This window comes from Tympanuchus pallidicinctus, unplaced genomic scaffold (genome assembly GCF_026119805.1).
Source record: "Tympanuchus pallidicinctus isolate F22 unplaced genomic scaffold, pur_lepc_1.0 scaffold7, whole genome shotgun sequence".
NCBI classification, from domain to species: domain Eukaryota; kingdom Metazoa; phylum Chordata; class Aves; order Galliformes; family Phasianidae; genus Tympanuchus; species Tympanuchus pallidicinctus.
In genome coordinates this window covers 3,505,108-3,524,444 of record NW_026294791.1, presented here as the reverse complement: position 1 = coordinate 3,524,444, position 19,337 = coordinate 3,505,108, and the positions used below count along the sequence as shown (strand labels likewise).

The window sequence follows — 19,337 nt, the reverse complement described above, 5'->3', positions numbered from 1 at the left end:
CTGCGCATGCTCAGTTGGGGGCGAGCGCACGCGCGACAGGCAGAGGCGAAGCCGCGCCCTGAGGAGACGCCGGTCGGAGGCGGAGAGATGGCGCTGGGTAGGCGGGGCGCCGGGCGGGGAGAGGGCAGCTGAGGGCCTGGCGTGGGGCAACGGCTGTGGTGCCGTGTGGGGAGAGAGAGGAGGTGAAGGGTGGGTCTGAACGGGGCGAGAGCGGGCTCGGGGTGCGGGGGGAGGGGGTGGAGTGCTCTGAGGAGAAGCGCTCAGGGTGAGTTAACTAAGGCCCTAAGTTGTGCCTGCGGAGGTTCAGGTTGGATATTAGGGAAAATTCTTGTCAGAAAGAGCCGTGGAGCCCCGGTACTGCTGCCCGGGGAGTGGTGGGGTCACCGTGCCTGGAGGCGATCCAGGGCTGTGGGGATGTGGCTCTGAGGGATGTGGGCAGTGCGGTGGGTTGAGCTTGGTGACCTTAGGCGTCTTTTCCAGCCTTTGTGATTTTGTGATCCTACAGAGATCAATTTTTATAGTTCCAGGTTGTGTTAATGCCATGCGACGGGGTATTGCACAGAGATGTCTGAGCAGGGTACAGCCTGATACTGAGTGCCTGTAGCCCTGCTTCTCTCCTCTGTCCAGGTGCAGCTGTGGAATAGGCTGGCTCAGCTCCCACATCCAGCCTGGAGCAGGAGTGTATGGCCGGGCTGGAAGGGAGGGCAGGGCAATCTGTCAGCAGTGCTTTGCAGTTAGTTCTGCCTGAGCTAAACAGACCAAACTGCAGTATTACCAGCTCCAACATGTCTATGCTCTGTATCCTTGAGGATACAAATGTCTCCTTGTTCATAATAGATGGCTAGTTAAGAACCTGGTGTTTAACTAAGCTATCTGTGCAGACTTGAGTGGTGATTTATACTACAGAAGGTCAAAAACAGTGCATTTAAGATTGCCGCTTTTTAGATCCCAAGTATGAGGTTCATGGGAAAAAGCAGATGTGTAATCAATGCTCCAAAGTTTAATGGTATGTTTAAGATCCTGTTTTCCATGGTCCCCACTGATTACTGACTTAATTTGCCTGTTCTCAATCACACAGAGCCCCAGCACCATCCAAATTATATTAAAGAATAATGCTGCCTTTACGTTTAGAAATGTTTGCTTTACGTATTTATTACGCCATCAACATTTTCTTTTTCAGGATGGTGACAATGTGAACCTGATTCTTTGTTTTGTTACATTCTGCTACTTGCAATGGGGTCTTTTTGAGGCTATTAGCTGCTAGCAAATTGGCTTTTTCTCCTTCTGACCAGTTTATGAGGGAATTTACAGCATTTAAGTGACCAGCCTTGCAAGCACAGTGCAATGGCGTGTCCTTATTGCTGTCTAAGGCGTTAATGGCTGCTCCATAACTCAGCAATAAGTATATCAAGTCACTGTGCCCATGTTCTGCTGCAATATGCAATGCAGTCTTTCTCCAAATGTTTCTATCATCAATATTCTTATTTTTCATTGATGTCAAAAGAATTTTTACAGCTTCCGTGTCTCCTCTGATGGCTGCATAGTGCAGGGGAGTACATCCATCCATGTCCTTAACTCCAAGTCTTCCTTTTCTAGCTAGCAGAACTTGAACAATACTGAGATGGCCTTGCAGAGCTGCAGCATGCAGAGGTGTTTTTTTCTCCTTGTCTTGTGCATTGGGGTCAGCATTAGCATTCAGAAGCATCTCTACCATTGTTTTATCTCCCCTTTCACAAGCAAAATGTAAAGGTGATTTTGACTGCTTATCTTTCGCATTAACATTGGCTTTGTGGTGCAACAGCTGTTTGGCAACATCAGCATTGCCTCTTTGACTTGCAGTATGCAAGGGAGTAACAAACTCTTTAGTGACAGCATTAATTTTGGCCCCTGCGCTGACTAACGGGCCGACCAATGCTCCGTGGTTGTGCAGTGCAGCAGTATGGAGTGGGGTTTCATCGGTCTGATTGGTCACATTGGCTTCCATCCCTTTGTGCAGGAGCAGGTTGGTGATGGAGGCAGCCCCAGCCCGAACTGCCAGATGCAAAGCTGTGTCTGAAGCAGGGGTTTTTATTCCCAAGTTTGCTCCCTTTTCGATTAGAACTTCTGCACATTCAGCCTTGCCCGTCTCACAAGCCAGGAGTAAAGGAGTGTACTGCGTTTCATTGTAGGCATTTACATCTGTACCTCTGTCAGCTAAAGCTGCTACAATACCATGCAAATTTTTCTGTACAGCTTTAAAAAGAGCCGACTCCATTATGCCCGATGGCAAATCTTTAGAATATTCTAGCAGTGTTTTGAAGATGGATGGGTGGTTGCTGTCAAAGGCTCTTTCGGCCACACTGGAATCAACACTGGCTCCAGCTTCCAGCAGTGCTTTTGCAGTGTTTTCAAAGCCCTGAGAAACAGCATAACTGAGAGCTGTCTGTCCTCTCTCATCCTTCCCATCAGTGGAGGCACCACACTTCAAAAGCATTTTTGCCAGACTGCTTTCATCTTTAAGAGCTGCCATGTGCAAAAAGTGATGTCGGTTCCCACTGCTTCTTGCTTCTTCTCTCAGGAACATCTTCACTATGTGACTGTGGTCATTCTGTGCAGCCAGGTGAAGTGGTGCCTTGCCTTCTTTATCCAAACTGTACATGTGAGCACCGCAGCGGAGAAGCACTTTGGCTGCATCACCATGGCCTTTCTCAGCAGCCCTGTGCAGAGGTGTTCTCCCTTTCTGGTCCATCACATCTAGCTGAGCACCTTTGCTGATCAAATATTCCATTATGCTTAGGTGCCCCTGAGAGGCTGCAATGTGCAGAAGGGTTTCATTTGAAGAGTTTAGTGCATTAATGTCATTATCTTTCAGTGTTTTCTCTAACTCTGAAATACAACCGTTGGCAGCTGCATCAAAGATGCCAATATCAGAATGATGTTTTCTAGGTTTTGCTGCTCCTGAAAGCTGAGTTTCTTTTCCTTTCTTCTTAGTAGCCCCTTCGTGTCTTTTTCTTTGAGGACTCTCTCTTTCTTCTTGGTACTGTTCACAGCTCTTTTCAAACCAAACTTTGTCCCTTTCAAGTAAGTATCCTATCAGTTGTCTTCTGGCATCTCTGATGCTTTCGTTTACTTCACTGACATATTTTCTCATCTTGTTATAAAGTTTTGGCTCCGCTTGCTTTAAACATGGATAGAAAAAGAGCCTGCAGGCTCGTTCACCTTGAGAAACTAGGATGTCTAAAACTCGAGAGTTCTTTTCTGTTCGTGTCCTGTAGAAACTCATGACCATCCTTTTTTCTGGGGAAAAAATGCCATTGTCTATGAGGCAGCTCAGAAGGTGGTCGGGGTCATTAATGCCTTCTATTAGCTCTTCTCTTTTAGTTCTTAGGACTTCTATTGCATATGGATTGGTAAATAGGCTGGTGGAATGCATGCTCACCTTGATAAGGAAGAAGAGAACGGAACTATTGTTTAACATCAGAAGTGAAATACAAAGTATCAAAGTGGGGTCACATCACTGCCTGTGAGGTGCTGACAGCTGCCCAGAGAGGTGCCCCGTCCCTGGAGGTGTTTAAGGCCAGGTGGGATGGGGCCCTGCACAGCCTGGGCTGGTATTAAATGGGGAGGTTGGTGGCCCTGCCTGCGGTGGGGGGGTTGGAGCTTCACGATCCTTGAGGTCCCTTCCAACCCAAGCCATTCTGTGAATCTTTTTGATAGAACTCTGAACCAGCAATCACTGTAGTTCAATAATACGTCTTTAAAGAATGAGAAAGAAACCAAAACTCACCTTTAGTTCTGAAAGAAGTCGCTTGATATTCTCTGTTCTTCCTTAGCAACACGTGAGGCTCAATAACAAAACAAAAACCTGTGATATGTAAGGATCTTCCATTTGGAAGACTTCTTCCAGACTTTTTAATGCAAAGTTAGGGAGGGAAGCTGATATTTGAATAGCAGATATTAGTTTATCAGGTTCCTTTGGGCCACGCTGTTCTTTGTGGTTCCCAGTTGTCCAGGCTTTTAGACCTGACAAGAGAAAATGGACAGCATGGTTACTGTTGCTGTGTTTGCATACTTGCACAGTGTTAAATGAAGGAGTACCCTTTGTCTGCACTGTAGGTGAAATCTCTGTCATGTAATGAAATAAAACCACAAAGATCCAGATAAAAATGAACTGTACAGAGCAGCTGATTGTAAAAAGTGTTCCAGGCTTTCCAGGATGAGTTACAACTTCGGTCTGTGAGCTGTATTTAACTTTAAGGCTGTCATTCTTGTGTCTGCTGTCTGTCTGGAGCCTAATTCTATTCCATGAGGTGGATCAAGGTGTGTACAAAACTTTTAAAGTATAATTAAATGAGACTTCAAATCTGTATGTGTAGTCTTCAGTGTGAGTTTGGGACCTTTGAATCGAGCTGAAATTAATTTAACTTACTGGTCACAAAATTCCTCACGGAGAGGAGGAAATATAATAATAACCATCTACGTATTTGGAATGCAATTGAGAGAAATTGAGATGGCAGTTCTGTAAGAGCTAGAGCTGAGTGGTTGGCTCTGGTGCTTTTTAAGGTCCCTCCAACCCAAACCATCCCAGGAAAATATGCTGACAGCTTCACCTTATTTAAGCAAATAGGACATTTTGCCATCTGGGTCTTTTTCACTGCCTTTTGCATTGCATGCTGCTACCTTTGCTTGTATTTTCTTTAACAGTAGGCATAGTGTGACTGATGAGATTTTTAATTTTTTATGAGTTGACTTTATAAGCTTGCATTGCAAAACTTATTCTATTTTATAAGCTACATTGCAAAACTTCTTTTTTTTTTTTCTTTTTACAAGAAAGATTTATTGAAGAAATAGCCAGGAAAGGCAAGACTTCTAATATAAGTTTTGAAAGCCAGCCAGTTACAGAGTCAGCAAATTGGACAGCCAATTTAAAAGCCCAGTAACTCCTCTGAAATGCAAAGAGGGGCACTGCCCCAAGGATGGGTAAACTTCTGTCGTTTAGTTAATCATTGTTAACACACAACATGGAAGAGTGTGGTTTGTTGTCAGGAGGTCCAACTGTTCCTATATCTTCTCATGACTCAGTCTGCGAGCTGCAAATTATTTAGTCTTGAGGTCTGACTCATCAAAGTACTTCAGATATATCCATCTCTTGAGTAAAGTAATAGGCCTTACTTAAAGTTTGCTCAGATTGGGTTGTTATGTCTTCATTGTTATTGTTCCAATGCAAAATAGAGGAAGCAATGCTTGATTGCACTCACAGTTTTGAGTTCTATCCATGGAGAATGGCGAGTGCTAAGCAGTGTCATGAATACAGCTGGCACACACAGAAAGTGTGGAACTCGTGAAAAAAATTAAAGCCATCAACTGTGATATTCCTTAAGAATCTGTTGGTATGGCAGCAATTTCCTAATGTGCAGGAACTGTGCTAATAAACCAGCAGGCATTAAAGGTGCAGTGCCCCTAACCGGCCGTGGGGGGGACAGCAGAGCCCTGTGTGTGCAGTGGCTGTTTAGAGCCAGTGTGAAACTGGGCTTTTAGAAAATAGTATGCAGCCAATTACTTGGCCAGTTACTGTGCAAATCTTAGTCTGCAAATCGTAATTCTGGATATATTTTTAAAAGCTCTTTGTGTGGAGGTGACATGAGGGAATTCTCTGTTAAAACAGGAATCGCGTTCGTCAAGGAAGTTTTGGAAGCTTGTTGTATAGATGAATAAGAGATTAATAACTGGCTGTTTGAAGTATGCTTTTTGTTGATATCTTCAAAACTTATTTACTCTACTTATTTGGCATATAAATGTTTTAGGGAAAGGAAATATATTAAGGTTCCATATCTGTGTTCCTTTAATTAAGTGCATGAGACCATATGTGTGCAGGACTTCCAGGAAGCTCTTCATTAGAAGTCTGAATGGCAAAATTTCTTATTACTAAGCCAAACCTTTGGCATTCTCTATTAACTTTTACACTTATTTGATGTCTGAGAGGCATGAGGAGGTTTTTTCCTTGCAAAGTACTTCATGTGTTGGTTTTCTTTCTGCTGGCATCTTCAGCTCTGCAAATCCAAGGGCTGTTCCTTATTATGTTATTCTAAAAACAAAAGAAAATGATGGTCTTTGCTTCTGTCTTCTTTGTAATAGAGCACTTTTTAGGGTCTTTGTGTTCAGAGTCATGGGGACATAGCAGATGAGCATACATGCATCAAGGAAACTTTGTTTTACTCCAGAAGGACATGCAGTAAAACTCAGATTGGTACTGATGCAGGCTCTGATTCCCCAGTCACTGGGAAAGCTCTGTGCTGTAGGTGTGCTGGTTGTGTTTTGATCATGTGCTGTTGAGATCCCTGCAGGGTGCAGGCTGTCATGACAGAAGTCCTGAATAACACATTTAAGCTCTCACATCATCATTAAATGCAGAAATAATGCTCTCTGAATATATGGTTAGACAGAAAAGACATCGTTTATATAGATCTGTGCATACTTAGCAATGACTTTGTAGGAGGATGCCAACTGAGAACAATGTGATTGTTTAGAGCAGGCCTGAAAAAGGGCAGGTGATGCTACCAATAGGAAGGATCTGCAGTTATGTCTCTGCTGAGTGGGTTTCCATGGGGGACCATCAAATGCCTGCTTGAACCCTGCTGTGGCTGCTCTGAGGAACACAGCTCGAGCCACTTTGTTCATACCTGGAGTCCCAGCTTTGCTGCTTACACGTGTCCTTGGGCAAATCACTTCATCTCTGCTCCCTGTTTACACAAGCATTAAAATAGGAAATTTTTTTCTCCCTCACAGACATGTCCTGTGTGTTCATTAACGGTGGTGCAGTGCTTTGAAGTTACAGAGGGCTTTGAAGTTTTGCTCCTTTGAAGTATTGTTTTCTGACTTCTCAAAGATGAACGTTTATTTCTTAAATTAACACGTGCCTGTGTTTTCGAGCTTATTTTATATTGCTATGTCATCATCAAGCACACATTTAATTTTCTTTATTTTAATTTCTCAAAGATGAAAGCAGCCAAAAGTACACCTTGCACATTGTTTGACTGCCGTCCGGGATGCAGCTCTCTGGGCCCGAGGATCCTGCAGAGGTCAGCCTTTCTCCAGCCAGCACTGGAGCCTTGCGCCGCACTCACTGCCTTCTGCTGAAACCCAGCGACTGCCAGTAACTGCTTGTATTCCCCAGGGCATTTTCTTGATAAAATGGGTGGAAAGCCAAACATTAATATCACAGTTTTGCTCGCTGCAATATTTTTATATTTCCCAATGTGGAGTTCGATTTCATTTAAGACAGTTGTTTGCAGTAATGCCAACTGCTTATTAGGAACATATCTTTGCTGTAGAATAACCCATTTCCAAGAGAAAGTAAAGCCAACATCGTTATCTGAACACCGTGAGGAATAGGAAATATATCAGGGTAATCAAGGCATCATCACTATTAAACAGAGCTCAGGAATCATGCTTTGTTTTGGATAATTAGAAATCTAAGTGACCTGGCTGGTTGAGGTTGAACTATATTTAGGCATAGTCAGACAGAGAAGCAGCAGTGCTCGAAGTGTTTGTGGTGATGATTAGAATGTACTTGACTTATTATAACACTGGTAGAGAAGTTGACTAGTCAGAATGTCTGCAAGAGAGACAAAGCTTAGCTCTTAGTTTTGCATAAAGAGTAACTGCTGTGAGTTAGAGAAGTCCGAAGGGGAGCTCTGGCACTGAGCAATCTTGTTTGTGTTAAGTCAGGTTTCTGTCAAGAGTGGACCAGGAGATGTGGGGCCTTCCTGGCGCTGGGACGTCTCTACGCTGGCAGGGATTTAAAGAAGTATTCCATAGGGCAGTGCCACCCTTGGAGTGGCACACAGAGAACATGCGTGCCAGCTGGGGCCTCCTGGAGGGAGGGGAAAGCTGATCCGTCCAGCCTCGTGTTTTGCACCTCAGCCTGGCACACTGGGCTCCCCTCTTATCTCCTGTGCAGCTCACACACTGCCTGCCATAGCTGCTCCTGCAGAGTCCCCTGTGCCAGGTCCTGTCTCTAAAGAGCTGCCTTGCAGGCAGCACTGCTCCCCTGCCTTGTCTAATAGTCATGGATGCCTCTGAGGTACTAAATAACAATACAGCAGCAGGTATAATAATGTAGATACTTTATTTCCAATACAAGGCACAAATGTTATCCTAACACTTTCCTCAAGTGTAAACACAGAAAGATCGTGTAAAGTGCTGCATCTCTACAATACAAAATGTTCTTTTTCCAAAGATGAATGTATTCTTTTCTGCAGTTCCAGTCCTGGGGCGACTCTAAGAGAGCAGCACACATCAGTATTGTGCCTCTGGTGGCCTTACATGCTGATAGGACTGACTGTGGATCCGGATTGAACTGTGGATACAAGGCTTCGTAGGCATGAATCATCCAAAGTGAGGACTAGGATTGGTTTTCTTGTCCAGTATGAATTAGTAAACTTTCAGAAGAGTGACCAAATAACCTAGAAGGCTTTTTTTACAGTTTAGTTTTGAATAATAGATTCAAAGGTGTTTTTCCATAACTTTCCATGGAATTCCTTGCCAGGTATTTTTCCAAGAAGCTGCACAGGGGAGGTAGAAGGAAGAAAGCTTTCTACTTCAGCTTCACAGAGCTAAGGGAAAGCAGCATGCTTGTTTTGAAATGTAATAAGGAGAATTAAAATTGCTCTGAAACAAACAGGAAAGTTGTTACTGATGACACGATGAAATTTACATCATGCAAAGATCAAAAAAGAAAAAGGATCATTTTTTTTCTATTGACTATCATGGGCAGTGTGCTTCTATATGTACTTATTCTGCAGAAATCTTTACTGGTCACAATCTTAATTTAAATTTAGAAATTAACTCTGTTAGCTTTTATGGAAAGTTGTTACTCAAATCACTAACGCTAAATGCACACGATGTAAAAGCACTGTTACTAAATGCTGAGGCATCTTCAAGGATCAGCAAACTGGCTTTCTTTTCTGCTTTTTTCTTAACAGGCAGATTTTTTTACATTTTTAAACAGGCCTTTGTGGTTTTGGGTTGGAAACGCACACTTAGTCAGTGAAATCTTACAGAAGGAAATGCTCTGTGGAAGTTCAGCTGCCCCCATAGGCATGGGGCTGCTCCCAGAAGGTGCCTATGGCAGTGCCACCAGATCTCCCACAGCAGGCAGCTGTATGCAAACAGAATATTGCTTGTACCCATTAGAAAGTGCTGCAGAGAGAGTGCTGCAGAGATTAATGGAGACTAATGTGACTTTGAAAGGAAATGATGTTTTGCTACATCATAAAGCAGTTTTAATTGCTGTTATTTATTAAGTTATTACAGTTAGATGTCAGGCATCAGACATAGCACAGACGTGTACCTAAACAATGTCTTGCCAATGAAGTCTACCTATGCACACACTGAAATTTTACTCTCTCTGAGGAATCCATTTATGTATATAAATTGTGTTTGTTATGTCAACAGAATTTTCAAGTCCATTTATTTTAGTTCCACGGTTGTTGTTTTTCCTGAATGTAAAGAAATAGAAAACTTCTGAATTAGGTGTGGAAAACCACCCCAAGCTTCTCTTATTCTGTTAAGAAGAATGAATTTATAATTACTCTGTAAAAAAGGCAGAGCATTTTCTGTTGTCAACAATTTTCTGAGTTAGTGGGGGTAAGTTGGAGGTTCCAGTAACACCACCAGTAGGAAAAAGCTGCTGAGAGCAGATAGTAGGGACTGGGGGCTCAGCCGTTCCCCCTTCAAGTTGCTTGAAGGCAGCTGGAACACCTGGACCTGGAGAAGCTTCTCTGCATCTCTTCCTTCTTCTACAGTTGTCATCTTAGTCCTCCTTGATTTTCATTTTTTTAACTTATCACAGAATCACAGAATGGCCTGGGTTGGAAGGGACCTCAAGGATCGTGAATTTCCAACCCCCTGCCACACGCAGGGCCACCAACCTCCACATTTCAGAGCAGCCCAGGCTGCGCAGAGCCCCATCCAACCTGGCCTTGAACACCTCCAGGTATGGACAGAGCATCCACAGCCTCTCTGGGCAGCTGTTCCAGCACCTCACCACTCTCATAGTAAAGAACTCAAAGAACTTAATATTCTAGCTTTGATTCTTGTCTCTTTTCCTGTTAACCTTGAAAACGGTTCCTATATTCCCTGATCCCTGAGTTATTCATTGTGAATCCTCTAGGTCACTCTCTTGTCTTTGATACTTTTTTGGATCCAGAATTCTATATTTAGAGAAATAGTAAGTTGATATCAGCCTGGCTGTGTCTCCTTGTGTGCCAGCATCTGTATTCTTAGCTCCAGTTCAGAAAATGTGTAAGTCTGTATTTAAATGCAGAGAGGTGCTTGAGCAGAGGGTAAGTTTGAGTTCCAAGAGCCTTAGTAAAACATGAGCAGTTCCTCTCTTTTTGAATGCCATACTATGCTTAAACATGAAGGGTCTGATTGCTGCACTGAATCAGGACCTCAGCCTTCCTCCTGTCGGCTTCCATGAGAAACACTTGTGCTGATTTGGGTAGCTCCCTAAATCACAAAAGCCTGACAACTCCTCCAGATTCATGGCGTTTGCTTCCCTTGGCATATCCCAAAACATCCTTCTCTGTGCAGCTGCACCTGTGATATTCTGGCAGCGCGCTTTGTTCCCAAGCCATTATGTCTTCCTACTCAAATTTCCATTCAAAGAGTGATTCATCCAGCAGGGGAAAGGCATGACCCAGCTGCCCCCTCAGTTTCCATCGTTTTGCAAATCAAACACACTCTCATCTGAACCAGAGCTTTCATTTCAGACCTCTCTCTTCTCATTCCTTAAACTGCTTCTTATTCCTTATTCCTGTAGCGCTTGCTGTGAGCACAGAAATGTTTGCTGTACCAATAGGTTTCCTTTGGTCACAAGAGCAACAGAATCATATCAGCATGGATTGTCTTTCCTCTAGGAATACTTTTTTTTTTTCACAGCAGATGATGGCTGTTACCTGTGCCAGAGCTACTGTGTGGACAAAGCATGAGCTTGACTCATTATGCCAGCATCCTTCTTTGTTTTTTTTAATAACAGCTTTCATGCTCTTAATGTTTAGTTCTAATGTCCAGCTGGAGAAAATTGCACACCTCTACCAAAAGCCTCTGCAAGAGCTGCTTACTCTTCAATCATTCTTTCTAATACTTCTGTTGTTTTCCATTGTCCCCTGTGCTACTTGCCTCTTATTCCTTTGAACGCTACATTAAACCTTTCTAAAGACTCCTCTTCAACCATTTTTCTTCTGTCATCAAATCCACCTAGTTACAATTCTGCCTCCTTTACTGTGCAGTAGAAGTGCTTCCTATCTGACAAAGGGGTTTTGTTTGTTTGTTTGTTCTTATTCCCTTACCTAAATAGCCATTCTAGGTTTACAGGACTCTCAGGGATAAAGCTGGGACTCCTGCCAGCTGACATAGCTATTGCTGAAGTGCTATCTGGAGCCATTGCCTACCTGTAGGTCTGTTTTCTGCTGTCATGGTTCCCAGTGAAGCAAAGTCTTTGGCTCAATACGTATACACCATAATATGCAAAGAACAGTAAAATCCCCAGGGATTTTAAAAGACTCAGATTAAGGAACATAAAGTGATTTCTAGGAAGTTCTCGCAGTGAAGTAGCTACAGTAAGAGAAGAGCTGAATAATCAACCTTATTTTTCCCTTGTGTCATAAGAGCAGGGAAAGCTTCATTTCAACTAAGTGTTAATATAGCACTGTGAAAATAGGATCAATGTGACATTAAGAAATGAAGGAAGGGATATTGTTGTGACAGCTCAAACTGTATTCATTTCACGTTTAATTCAATAAAATACCCCTGTTTTAAACTTATCTGAGAGTTATGAGATTATGAGATCTTGTTATGAGATCTTACAAGAGAATGCAGAGCAAGCTTTCTGAAGACTATATACAAAGTCTATTTGCTAGAAATACTGGCAAATGGAAGAGTTTTGAATTGGGACCTGTGTTTTTTCCAACAGGTTGCGTTGCTGCTACATCAGTATGACTTTCAGTTTTGCAAGGATTGGCACCGAACCCATCAGAATAGTTGTCTGCTCCCCCCTTCCCCTCTGTTACTCACTGGCATAATTTCCATCCAACAAAGCTTTTCAAAAATAAGGAAGGAAAAGTCCTTCCTGTACAAGCTTCCTGTGGATCCCATCCAGATAGAAAGGACTTGTGTAAACGCTTGGCAGGCAGTCCCAGCATATGCCACTTAGTGACTTCCTTTTCTTCTGCTGCCATTCCACGTACAGAGAATGAATCTGAAAATCAGAGTCGTTTTCATTCATTTTCAAATAAGAAATTGTAAATGGTAAATTTCCTATCTGTGTAGAACGCCCACATTTTAAATTAAAAGTTTTGAATGCTGACAGCATTAGTCATAGGAAATCCTGTATGAACATCCAGCACTTAAGTTGGACCTTCCCCTGGATCACACCATAGAAGGAGTTTACAGGAAAACTTTCTGTTGCTTTTAAGTGCTTGTTTTAACCCTTTATCTACCATCTGGTAGAACAGAGCTTTTCTTCTGGAGCCCATTTCCTGTCTTTTGGTGATCAAAATAGTATTGGAAATCTATATATTTCAGTGCTATTTTTTGTTCTATGTTTTAATAATGTGTTGGTGGGATTTGGTAGATGTGTAAATATATGTATACACCTCTCCCACCCCCAACGCCCTTCAGTGCATGGTATTCAGAAGGAAATAAATATGCTTTAGAATATTCTATTGGATATCAGGGAACCTGCTTCTAATAGCAGGGTGTACAATTTCCTCATAATTGCCCACATATAGCTTGTTATCATACCAATATATGACATAAAATATTATATGCAGTAGAAGTATTTAAAAATGTTTGGTGCAAGGTTTGTTTTCACAGAAGCCCAGTAAGCCAAGCAGCTCTGCTGGGGCAGTCTGCTGCTTAACCCATTACCTTCCACAGCCCTCTGGGCCAGAGCTTCAGTACCAGCACATCTTGCAGATTAAGGAACAGGGTTTCACCGTGATGCTGGAAGGACAAACATTGACTTGCACACTGTTAGCTTCAAGCAAAGTGTGTAGTTCAGTGAGATGGAAAGCTAGAAAAGGCAGCATCCCTTTGTAAGCTAAGCCATAACATGGACAAGGCATGAAATAACAAATGCAGCTATGTTGCATGGCATCATCTTCACATGAGGGATCCAAATGTGATCATTTCTGTGCCTTCATTTAGAAGAAGAAAAAAAACAACAACCCCCCCCCCCAAAAAAAAATAAAAAACAAAAACAACAAACCTTCCAGTTTTCATTTTCACTGAGTGGGAAAATCCCACACATGTTGAGTTATTGTGTAACAGCTGGCTTCAATTAAGAATCCAGGCTTCACGCTCTGGGATTCCTCTCTGAAGTATCAAATAATGCCGGCGTTCAAGATTAGGATGAGGCTCGTGACTTTGGGCATGGCAAACACATATTAGGCAAATGAACTGAAAGAATCAGGTTTTTTGTAGTGCTGAGAAGACTTTCATAGTTCTCCAGTTTTAGATCAAAGTATAGCAATGTTTAAACATAGCTTAATTTATTTTAATTAATGAATCAAAATATATTTGAGTATATAATCATTTATAGGCTTTAGAGTAGGCAAATACTGATGACTGACAAAGAAATGAGAAGGTATTAAAGTACTCAGAGAGTTTACTTCTGTTCTGACTCTTCTCATTAATTTAAACAGCCTTTAATATATTTGGGGGTTTCAGCACTATAAACTCTCATTTTTTGTTGTGTTGTGACCATTTTTACGGCTACGTGGAGACCTTCTGCTTTCACCTCTTACAGTGATATTGTCTGACATTATATCAGCTCAACCTTAGAAACAGTGAGGAATTTGCTTCTATTTTTGAGTGTTAATTGCTTGATCTTGGTTGTTCCTGTTTCTACACAGTGGTACAGGACAAGGAGTTTTATTTCATCTGAGTGCCCTTTGATCATACTGCTATTACAGAAGTTAGACTCTCCTAAAGGACAAGGACAGCAATGCTATGCTTCTCACAGGTTGGCAGGCCTGCACTTCTGTGGCTGCACTGCACAGTGCACTCCCAAAGGGGATAACATTAGCTTTTGCTTCTTAGATCAGACTGCAGACCTGTCAAAACACTTATAACTAAATTTCAGGAGAGAATGCCATAAGAAAGACCACAGAAAACCAGGCATTACTGTTCCTAAACTGAGATACATATGTTCTTAATTTGCAGCAGATTTAGGGATTGAGCTGTTTCTAACAGAAAAAGAGTAACTGCATTACATCTTCCATTCCCTAAGCTCATTATGTTATTCCTTTTGTCATTTTATTTTGTCATTGTTACCTTTTGCAGTTCGATTGGAGAAGTAACTGGCTTTGCAAGTAGATACCATACATGCTGAGAGTAAGAGCATTCCATGAACCCAGATGCCACATCCAGCCCACAGGCACGTAACCGTGGAAGAAAGAATTGACATTAAGCTAAAAAGCAAGCCTTTCTCATATTGCCAGTCTGGCATTTCCTGTGCAGTGAAAAACACAGAAGCAATTTCTGCATGTAAGAATGATAAAACAGCGAACAGAGGGGGCCGGGGAAATGGCTTGTAACAAGTTTTGGGTGTGCTGATATATTTTGTAAGTAAATTCAAAACAGGCATGGAAGCCAACATCAGGAGCATGTGCAAGGAATTCCATTTATAAGACTTAGAATAATAACCTCACTGCCCTCTTAAATAATTTTAAATATATATGCACAAAGTTAGTCATCTCACAAAAAGCAGTTTCATAAGCAGGTATACTAAGGACTCAGTTCCCAAGTCAAGTTAATGGGTGCAGGAAAATTGTTCTCTGTGAAAGTCAAACCACGTTTTATAGCTTTGTCCATATGGGAAGTTGAGCTTGTTTAACCAAAAGCGTGAATGAAAATTAAGTTATAAAACTGGTGCAAGATGTGCCTGGGCATTTTTGCAGTATAATTGAAGTTGGGAAGAATGAATTAAAGAGTTCTGTCTCAATCCCTGGCAGTTTGGAGGTTGCCAGCGATCCCTGTTTCTCAAACAAGAAGAGAGTATGATTTTTAAAACATGCTTTCTTCACAGTATTTATCAGTGGTCTGATTTCCAGAGCTGCTATTTCTACCCAGCATCTTTTGGATTTGGGCTAGTTTTTGGTAACTGTCAGTCGTTATCTTGGGAAGAAAAGAACCAAAGCAGGCAACCTTATTGTTACTTTTGCAAAAGTACATGGAAGTAACAGCTATAGACAGTGGTGAAGCTCAGTCAGGGGCACTTCCCTTAATATGCCACACTTAGCTGCACTGGGGAGGGCAAATATAATTCACAAGTCTGTAACCAAGCTGAAATATTACAAGCCCAGCTGAATCTGCATAGTTGAATGGTGGTCCATTTTTCACAGCCTTGAGAACCAATGTGGTGGGAAGTTAGATAAAGATGTACTGCTTCCTGCAGGGCTGCACTGGAAAGATATGGGTTAGAAAATCTCTGCTTAAAGGAGAAGGAAACTGGACCAAGACCACTGAATTCTGTTTATTTTCTGTCATCTAAAGAAGGAAACTTTGCTGTTAACTTGCCAAGGGCTTGCTCTGGTCAGCGACCTTGTTGCAAGCTAACTGTAAACTCTTGTACCAAAGCCAGCTATGCTTCATGTATAGCCTTGTATGGTTTTGTTTGTTTGTTTTTGTGGATAAAAGTACTTTGTTAAATAACTTGAATATTCATATTCAGAAATGGTCTCCTTCAATCAGAAAACAAGGAGAGCTGGCAATCTGTTTGACAGCAGATCCAAACAAGAGATGCATTTGGCCTTGAGAATTACATTTCCTTTTCTCCCCTTTAGGTATTTGGGTCAGACTCTATGTGATTATTTAGTGTGATAAGGATCATATCTTGACTGAGGCCCAGACATACCAAGGGAGGGTTTGTAATGAATCTTGTTGTTAATTACTTCTTGTAAGGAGTTTTGAACGGTTAATGTTTAGGGACACCTTGCTGTTTGTAGATGGGGAAGATGGTGTACTTTTGGTGTGTGATGCAGTAGAATAGCGTTTTGTGTACAGAAATTCATTCATCATTACCACATGATGGTTATGAACTTTTCTGTTCAGAAAAAGGAAAGGCCTCCTTTTTCTAATCAGGTAAATCAGACCCAGGTTTTGTCCTATCTGACTGAAAGCCTTTCAGTTAAAGAACCAGACAGCTGAGTTGTGGGTACTCCCAGCTTGCTACTTCGTGTACCCAGCTCACTCTCTGAAGATGTATGCACTGTTGGACTCTGTTAAGTCCAAAGAGAGCTCCTGGTGTCTCCTAACCTAGAAAACTCACTGTCAGAAGTTAAACTGAATAAATTCTGACCCATACCTTTGAAATGCTATGGCTTTGTTTCAAGAGGAACTTCCCTTATTTCGCTTCTCAAGGTAAAAACAAAACAACCAGAGTTTGTACAGGGAGAGCAGCAGCTTGCAATTTTTACTAGTGTTAAAAGTTCCAAAACTACTTTTGGACAGAAACAAAAATGAGCTTTTCATTCAAAAGCTGCAAAAGTGCTTTGATTTGTGGTCACACAGAGGTCAGAAACTTAGAGAAGTTTCTCCAGGTAATCTCTAACTTCTGTAGTGCAAGGCTGCACTTTTCAACCTCCTGCTAATCCTTCTAGTGGAGATTCAACGTTTCTGAAGTCACTTCTTTTCAGCGTGGCTGCTACCTGCATCACTGTGTGAGTTTGAATGGCAACATTCAGTAGATAACTGCATCGTGCGTGTTTTCATGCCTTATCTGAGACACAGGAAGCACAGTAACAGTCCTCATCCTCATTAGTTTGGCATCCTGGATGCAAATTCAAAAGTCATAGATGCTGGGTTTTGAACCATAGTGTCCTCTGAAATAGCTGGGGTTGTTCTGTGGTCACAGTGATGCAGGATCTCCCTGCTACTTGCAGTGGTTGCTTTAAGAACTAAGTGAAGCAGCTAAAATGCATTGATTTCAGAAGGTTTGCATGATTGCAGGTTCCATCTGAAGTCTTTTCTGGCTGCTCCACCATTTACACAAAAGCTCGTGCTGCATGCCTCCGTGCAGTGCGTTCCAGCACTGTTTGCTTTTGAGCTCCATCTGCTGGAATTGCGTCTCATTTCCCACATCTTTGGTGTTATTGTGCTGCAATTTCATAGGAATTCTTTTAAATTTGAAAGAGAATAAAGAAGAAAGGTCAGTTTGGAGGAGTTTCTAGCAAATTTTTGGTCCTTTTGTTTATGGAATTAACATAAAAATTGCCTGGAGAATTCAAGGCTCGAAACACAAAATAACTGTGGGACAGAAGAAGATAAATGTTAATTCTTCCTCTGCTCTTGTCCACAGTTAGTTCCGAGGTATTTTTGGATAGATTTGGATTAATCACGTCAGGTCAGAACCTACTCAATTCTGCCTTAAGACTTCAATAATAGGTTACTTTCTTCACTCATTTTCCTTAATTAGTTTCCTGCCCAGTGTCTGCTGTTACTCTATGGCTAAGAAAGTCATCATTGTTTTGAATATTCAGTTAACTTTTTAAAAAGCTCTGTTTTCCCATTGCAACTGTTTTCTAGTATTTGGAATACTTAGGGGACCTAGTTTGATTTATGTAGTGCCATCATTCCTTAACAAAAAATGTACTGCAAAGAGTAATGTGTGAAATTGGAAAAGAGAGCCCAGGTGTGCAGAAGTAATCAGAGGCTATCATGGTAACTGAGGCGATGACTTCTTACAGGTTCTCTTTGTAAGAAGCACCAGCTCTGCTCCGAGAATATATTGTGATGTCGATGTCAGCAATAATACGTACGTGTGGAATTGGGATGGCCTCCACCCTCGGGGGCAGGCAGTGCTGTTGGCAGTGCGTGCAGTTTGTAGAAACAAGAGCACATCTCTGGAATGATCACCTTCCCACAATGCGACCCACCTACATTTTCCTTTTCTTCAGCTGGAACACGAATACCATCTTCCCTCGCCCTGTCCCATAGCTGATGTTAATAAGACGTATTCTGTTTCATAATGGATTTGTGTACACAATAATTTCGAATATTATTCCTTACTGTCCATCTGTTCATTAGCAGCATTTTGCATTCACTTACGTTGTTTGTAACTTTTTTTTAATAGAGAAACTTTGCCTGAACTGGTTTAATTTCTAGTTGTTGGTAAATCTACGCTGTTTTGTACCTGTCTTGGGGATAGGAAGGAAGAGATGAAAAGCAGGGAAGGCATTTAGCTTGGTATCAAAGATAAATGTTCTGTTTTTTCAGCTCTGCCATGTACTTCTGGCTGTGGGACACCTCGCTCCATGCTGTAACTACTCCAGGATGCCCAAGCTTGCTCTGGCCTGAGCCGGTCCACCCGCCTCCGCAGGCTGCTCATTAATGCTGCCCAGCTAATAAACCTACAGCCTGGCTCAGGTTATTCAGTGGGCAGAGTGCTGTGCTGATCCAGCTGGACACACCTTCCAGTTCTGCTGCTGGTTCAGGCTTCACACTGCCCTGTGCAGCCTCTGCATGTGCTGCACGATGCTAGATAAGCGATGTAAGCCTGCTGTACAACTAACCCGGCTGCCTGCAAATTAGATTCTCTGCTTCCTCTGCTGTTGGGAGGATAAGATCATTAATGCATATGCAGCAATGTACTTTATTGAAAGGCTTATTTACTTTTTCAGAAAACAATTATCTTAATGGATTCCTTAGGCTTCTGCATGAGACAAAACTGTCAGTCTAGTTTCCACACAGGTTTAGAGGAATAGTGATGGCAGGTTATTAGTGAATAGTGAATAGGAATAGTGATGGCTGTGCGTCTTGGCAGGTTCCTATAATTCTATAGGAAATTATGGCATCTCATCTCATCTTCATCATTAAGTGGGGACACACTGCCTGAATGCACACTGGTACTGAAGTGCTGTATTTTGAGGTCAGTATTTTTTGACTTGCGGAGAATTGAGCGACTCAAGGATGAAGGACTATGTCAATAACTGCTACAATGCTCTGACTTTAAACCTGGATGGCATCTAACACTTCTCCACTGGAGTAAGTTGGATGGTTACTATTGTTTCTGTAGAGACAAGTACTTTGGATTTAGAATTATTCTGTCCTCTTCGCAGCTCACTTCAGTTCATGGGATAGAAGTGTGAGGAGTCGGTTGTTTTTGTGCAGACCCAAGTTCTAATTAATATTTCTGTAGCCCAAACATGTTGTTCTGATTAGAGGATCTTTGCCTAGGCATTTTGGTGTAGCCTGCCCTGTTTGAAACCCTGCCTTTTTCTGACTTCACTTCCTGAATCCGCTGACAGCACTCACAGCCAAACAAAATACATGCTCACAATGCTGTTATTTGC

At 42.0% G+C, this 19,337-nt stretch overlaps 2 protein-coding genes across 2 annotated transcripts in view; one reads left to right on the top strand and one right to left on the bottom strand.

Moving 5' to 3' along the window:
• The first annotated feature begins 19 nt into the window (after window positions 1–19).
• Window positions 20–19,337, top strand: part of FGGY (FGGY carbohydrate kinase domain containing) — a 281,239-nt gene continuing 261,921 nt past the window's right edge. Inside the window, exon 1 of the mRNA XM_052666250.1 lies at window positions 20–97. The gene's annotated coding sequence lies outside the window, so the exon portion shown is untranslated. The remainder of the gene's footprint in view (window positions 98–19,337) is intronic.
• On the bottom strand, window positions 1,154–3,457 carry LOC128072433 (CARD- and ANK-domain containing inflammasome adapter protein-like). Its single transcript, XM_052666226.1, has one exon. It carries the CDS (start codon window positions 3,455–3,457, stop codon window positions 1,154–1,156), a length of 2,304 nt encoding a protein of 767 aa, XP_052522186.1.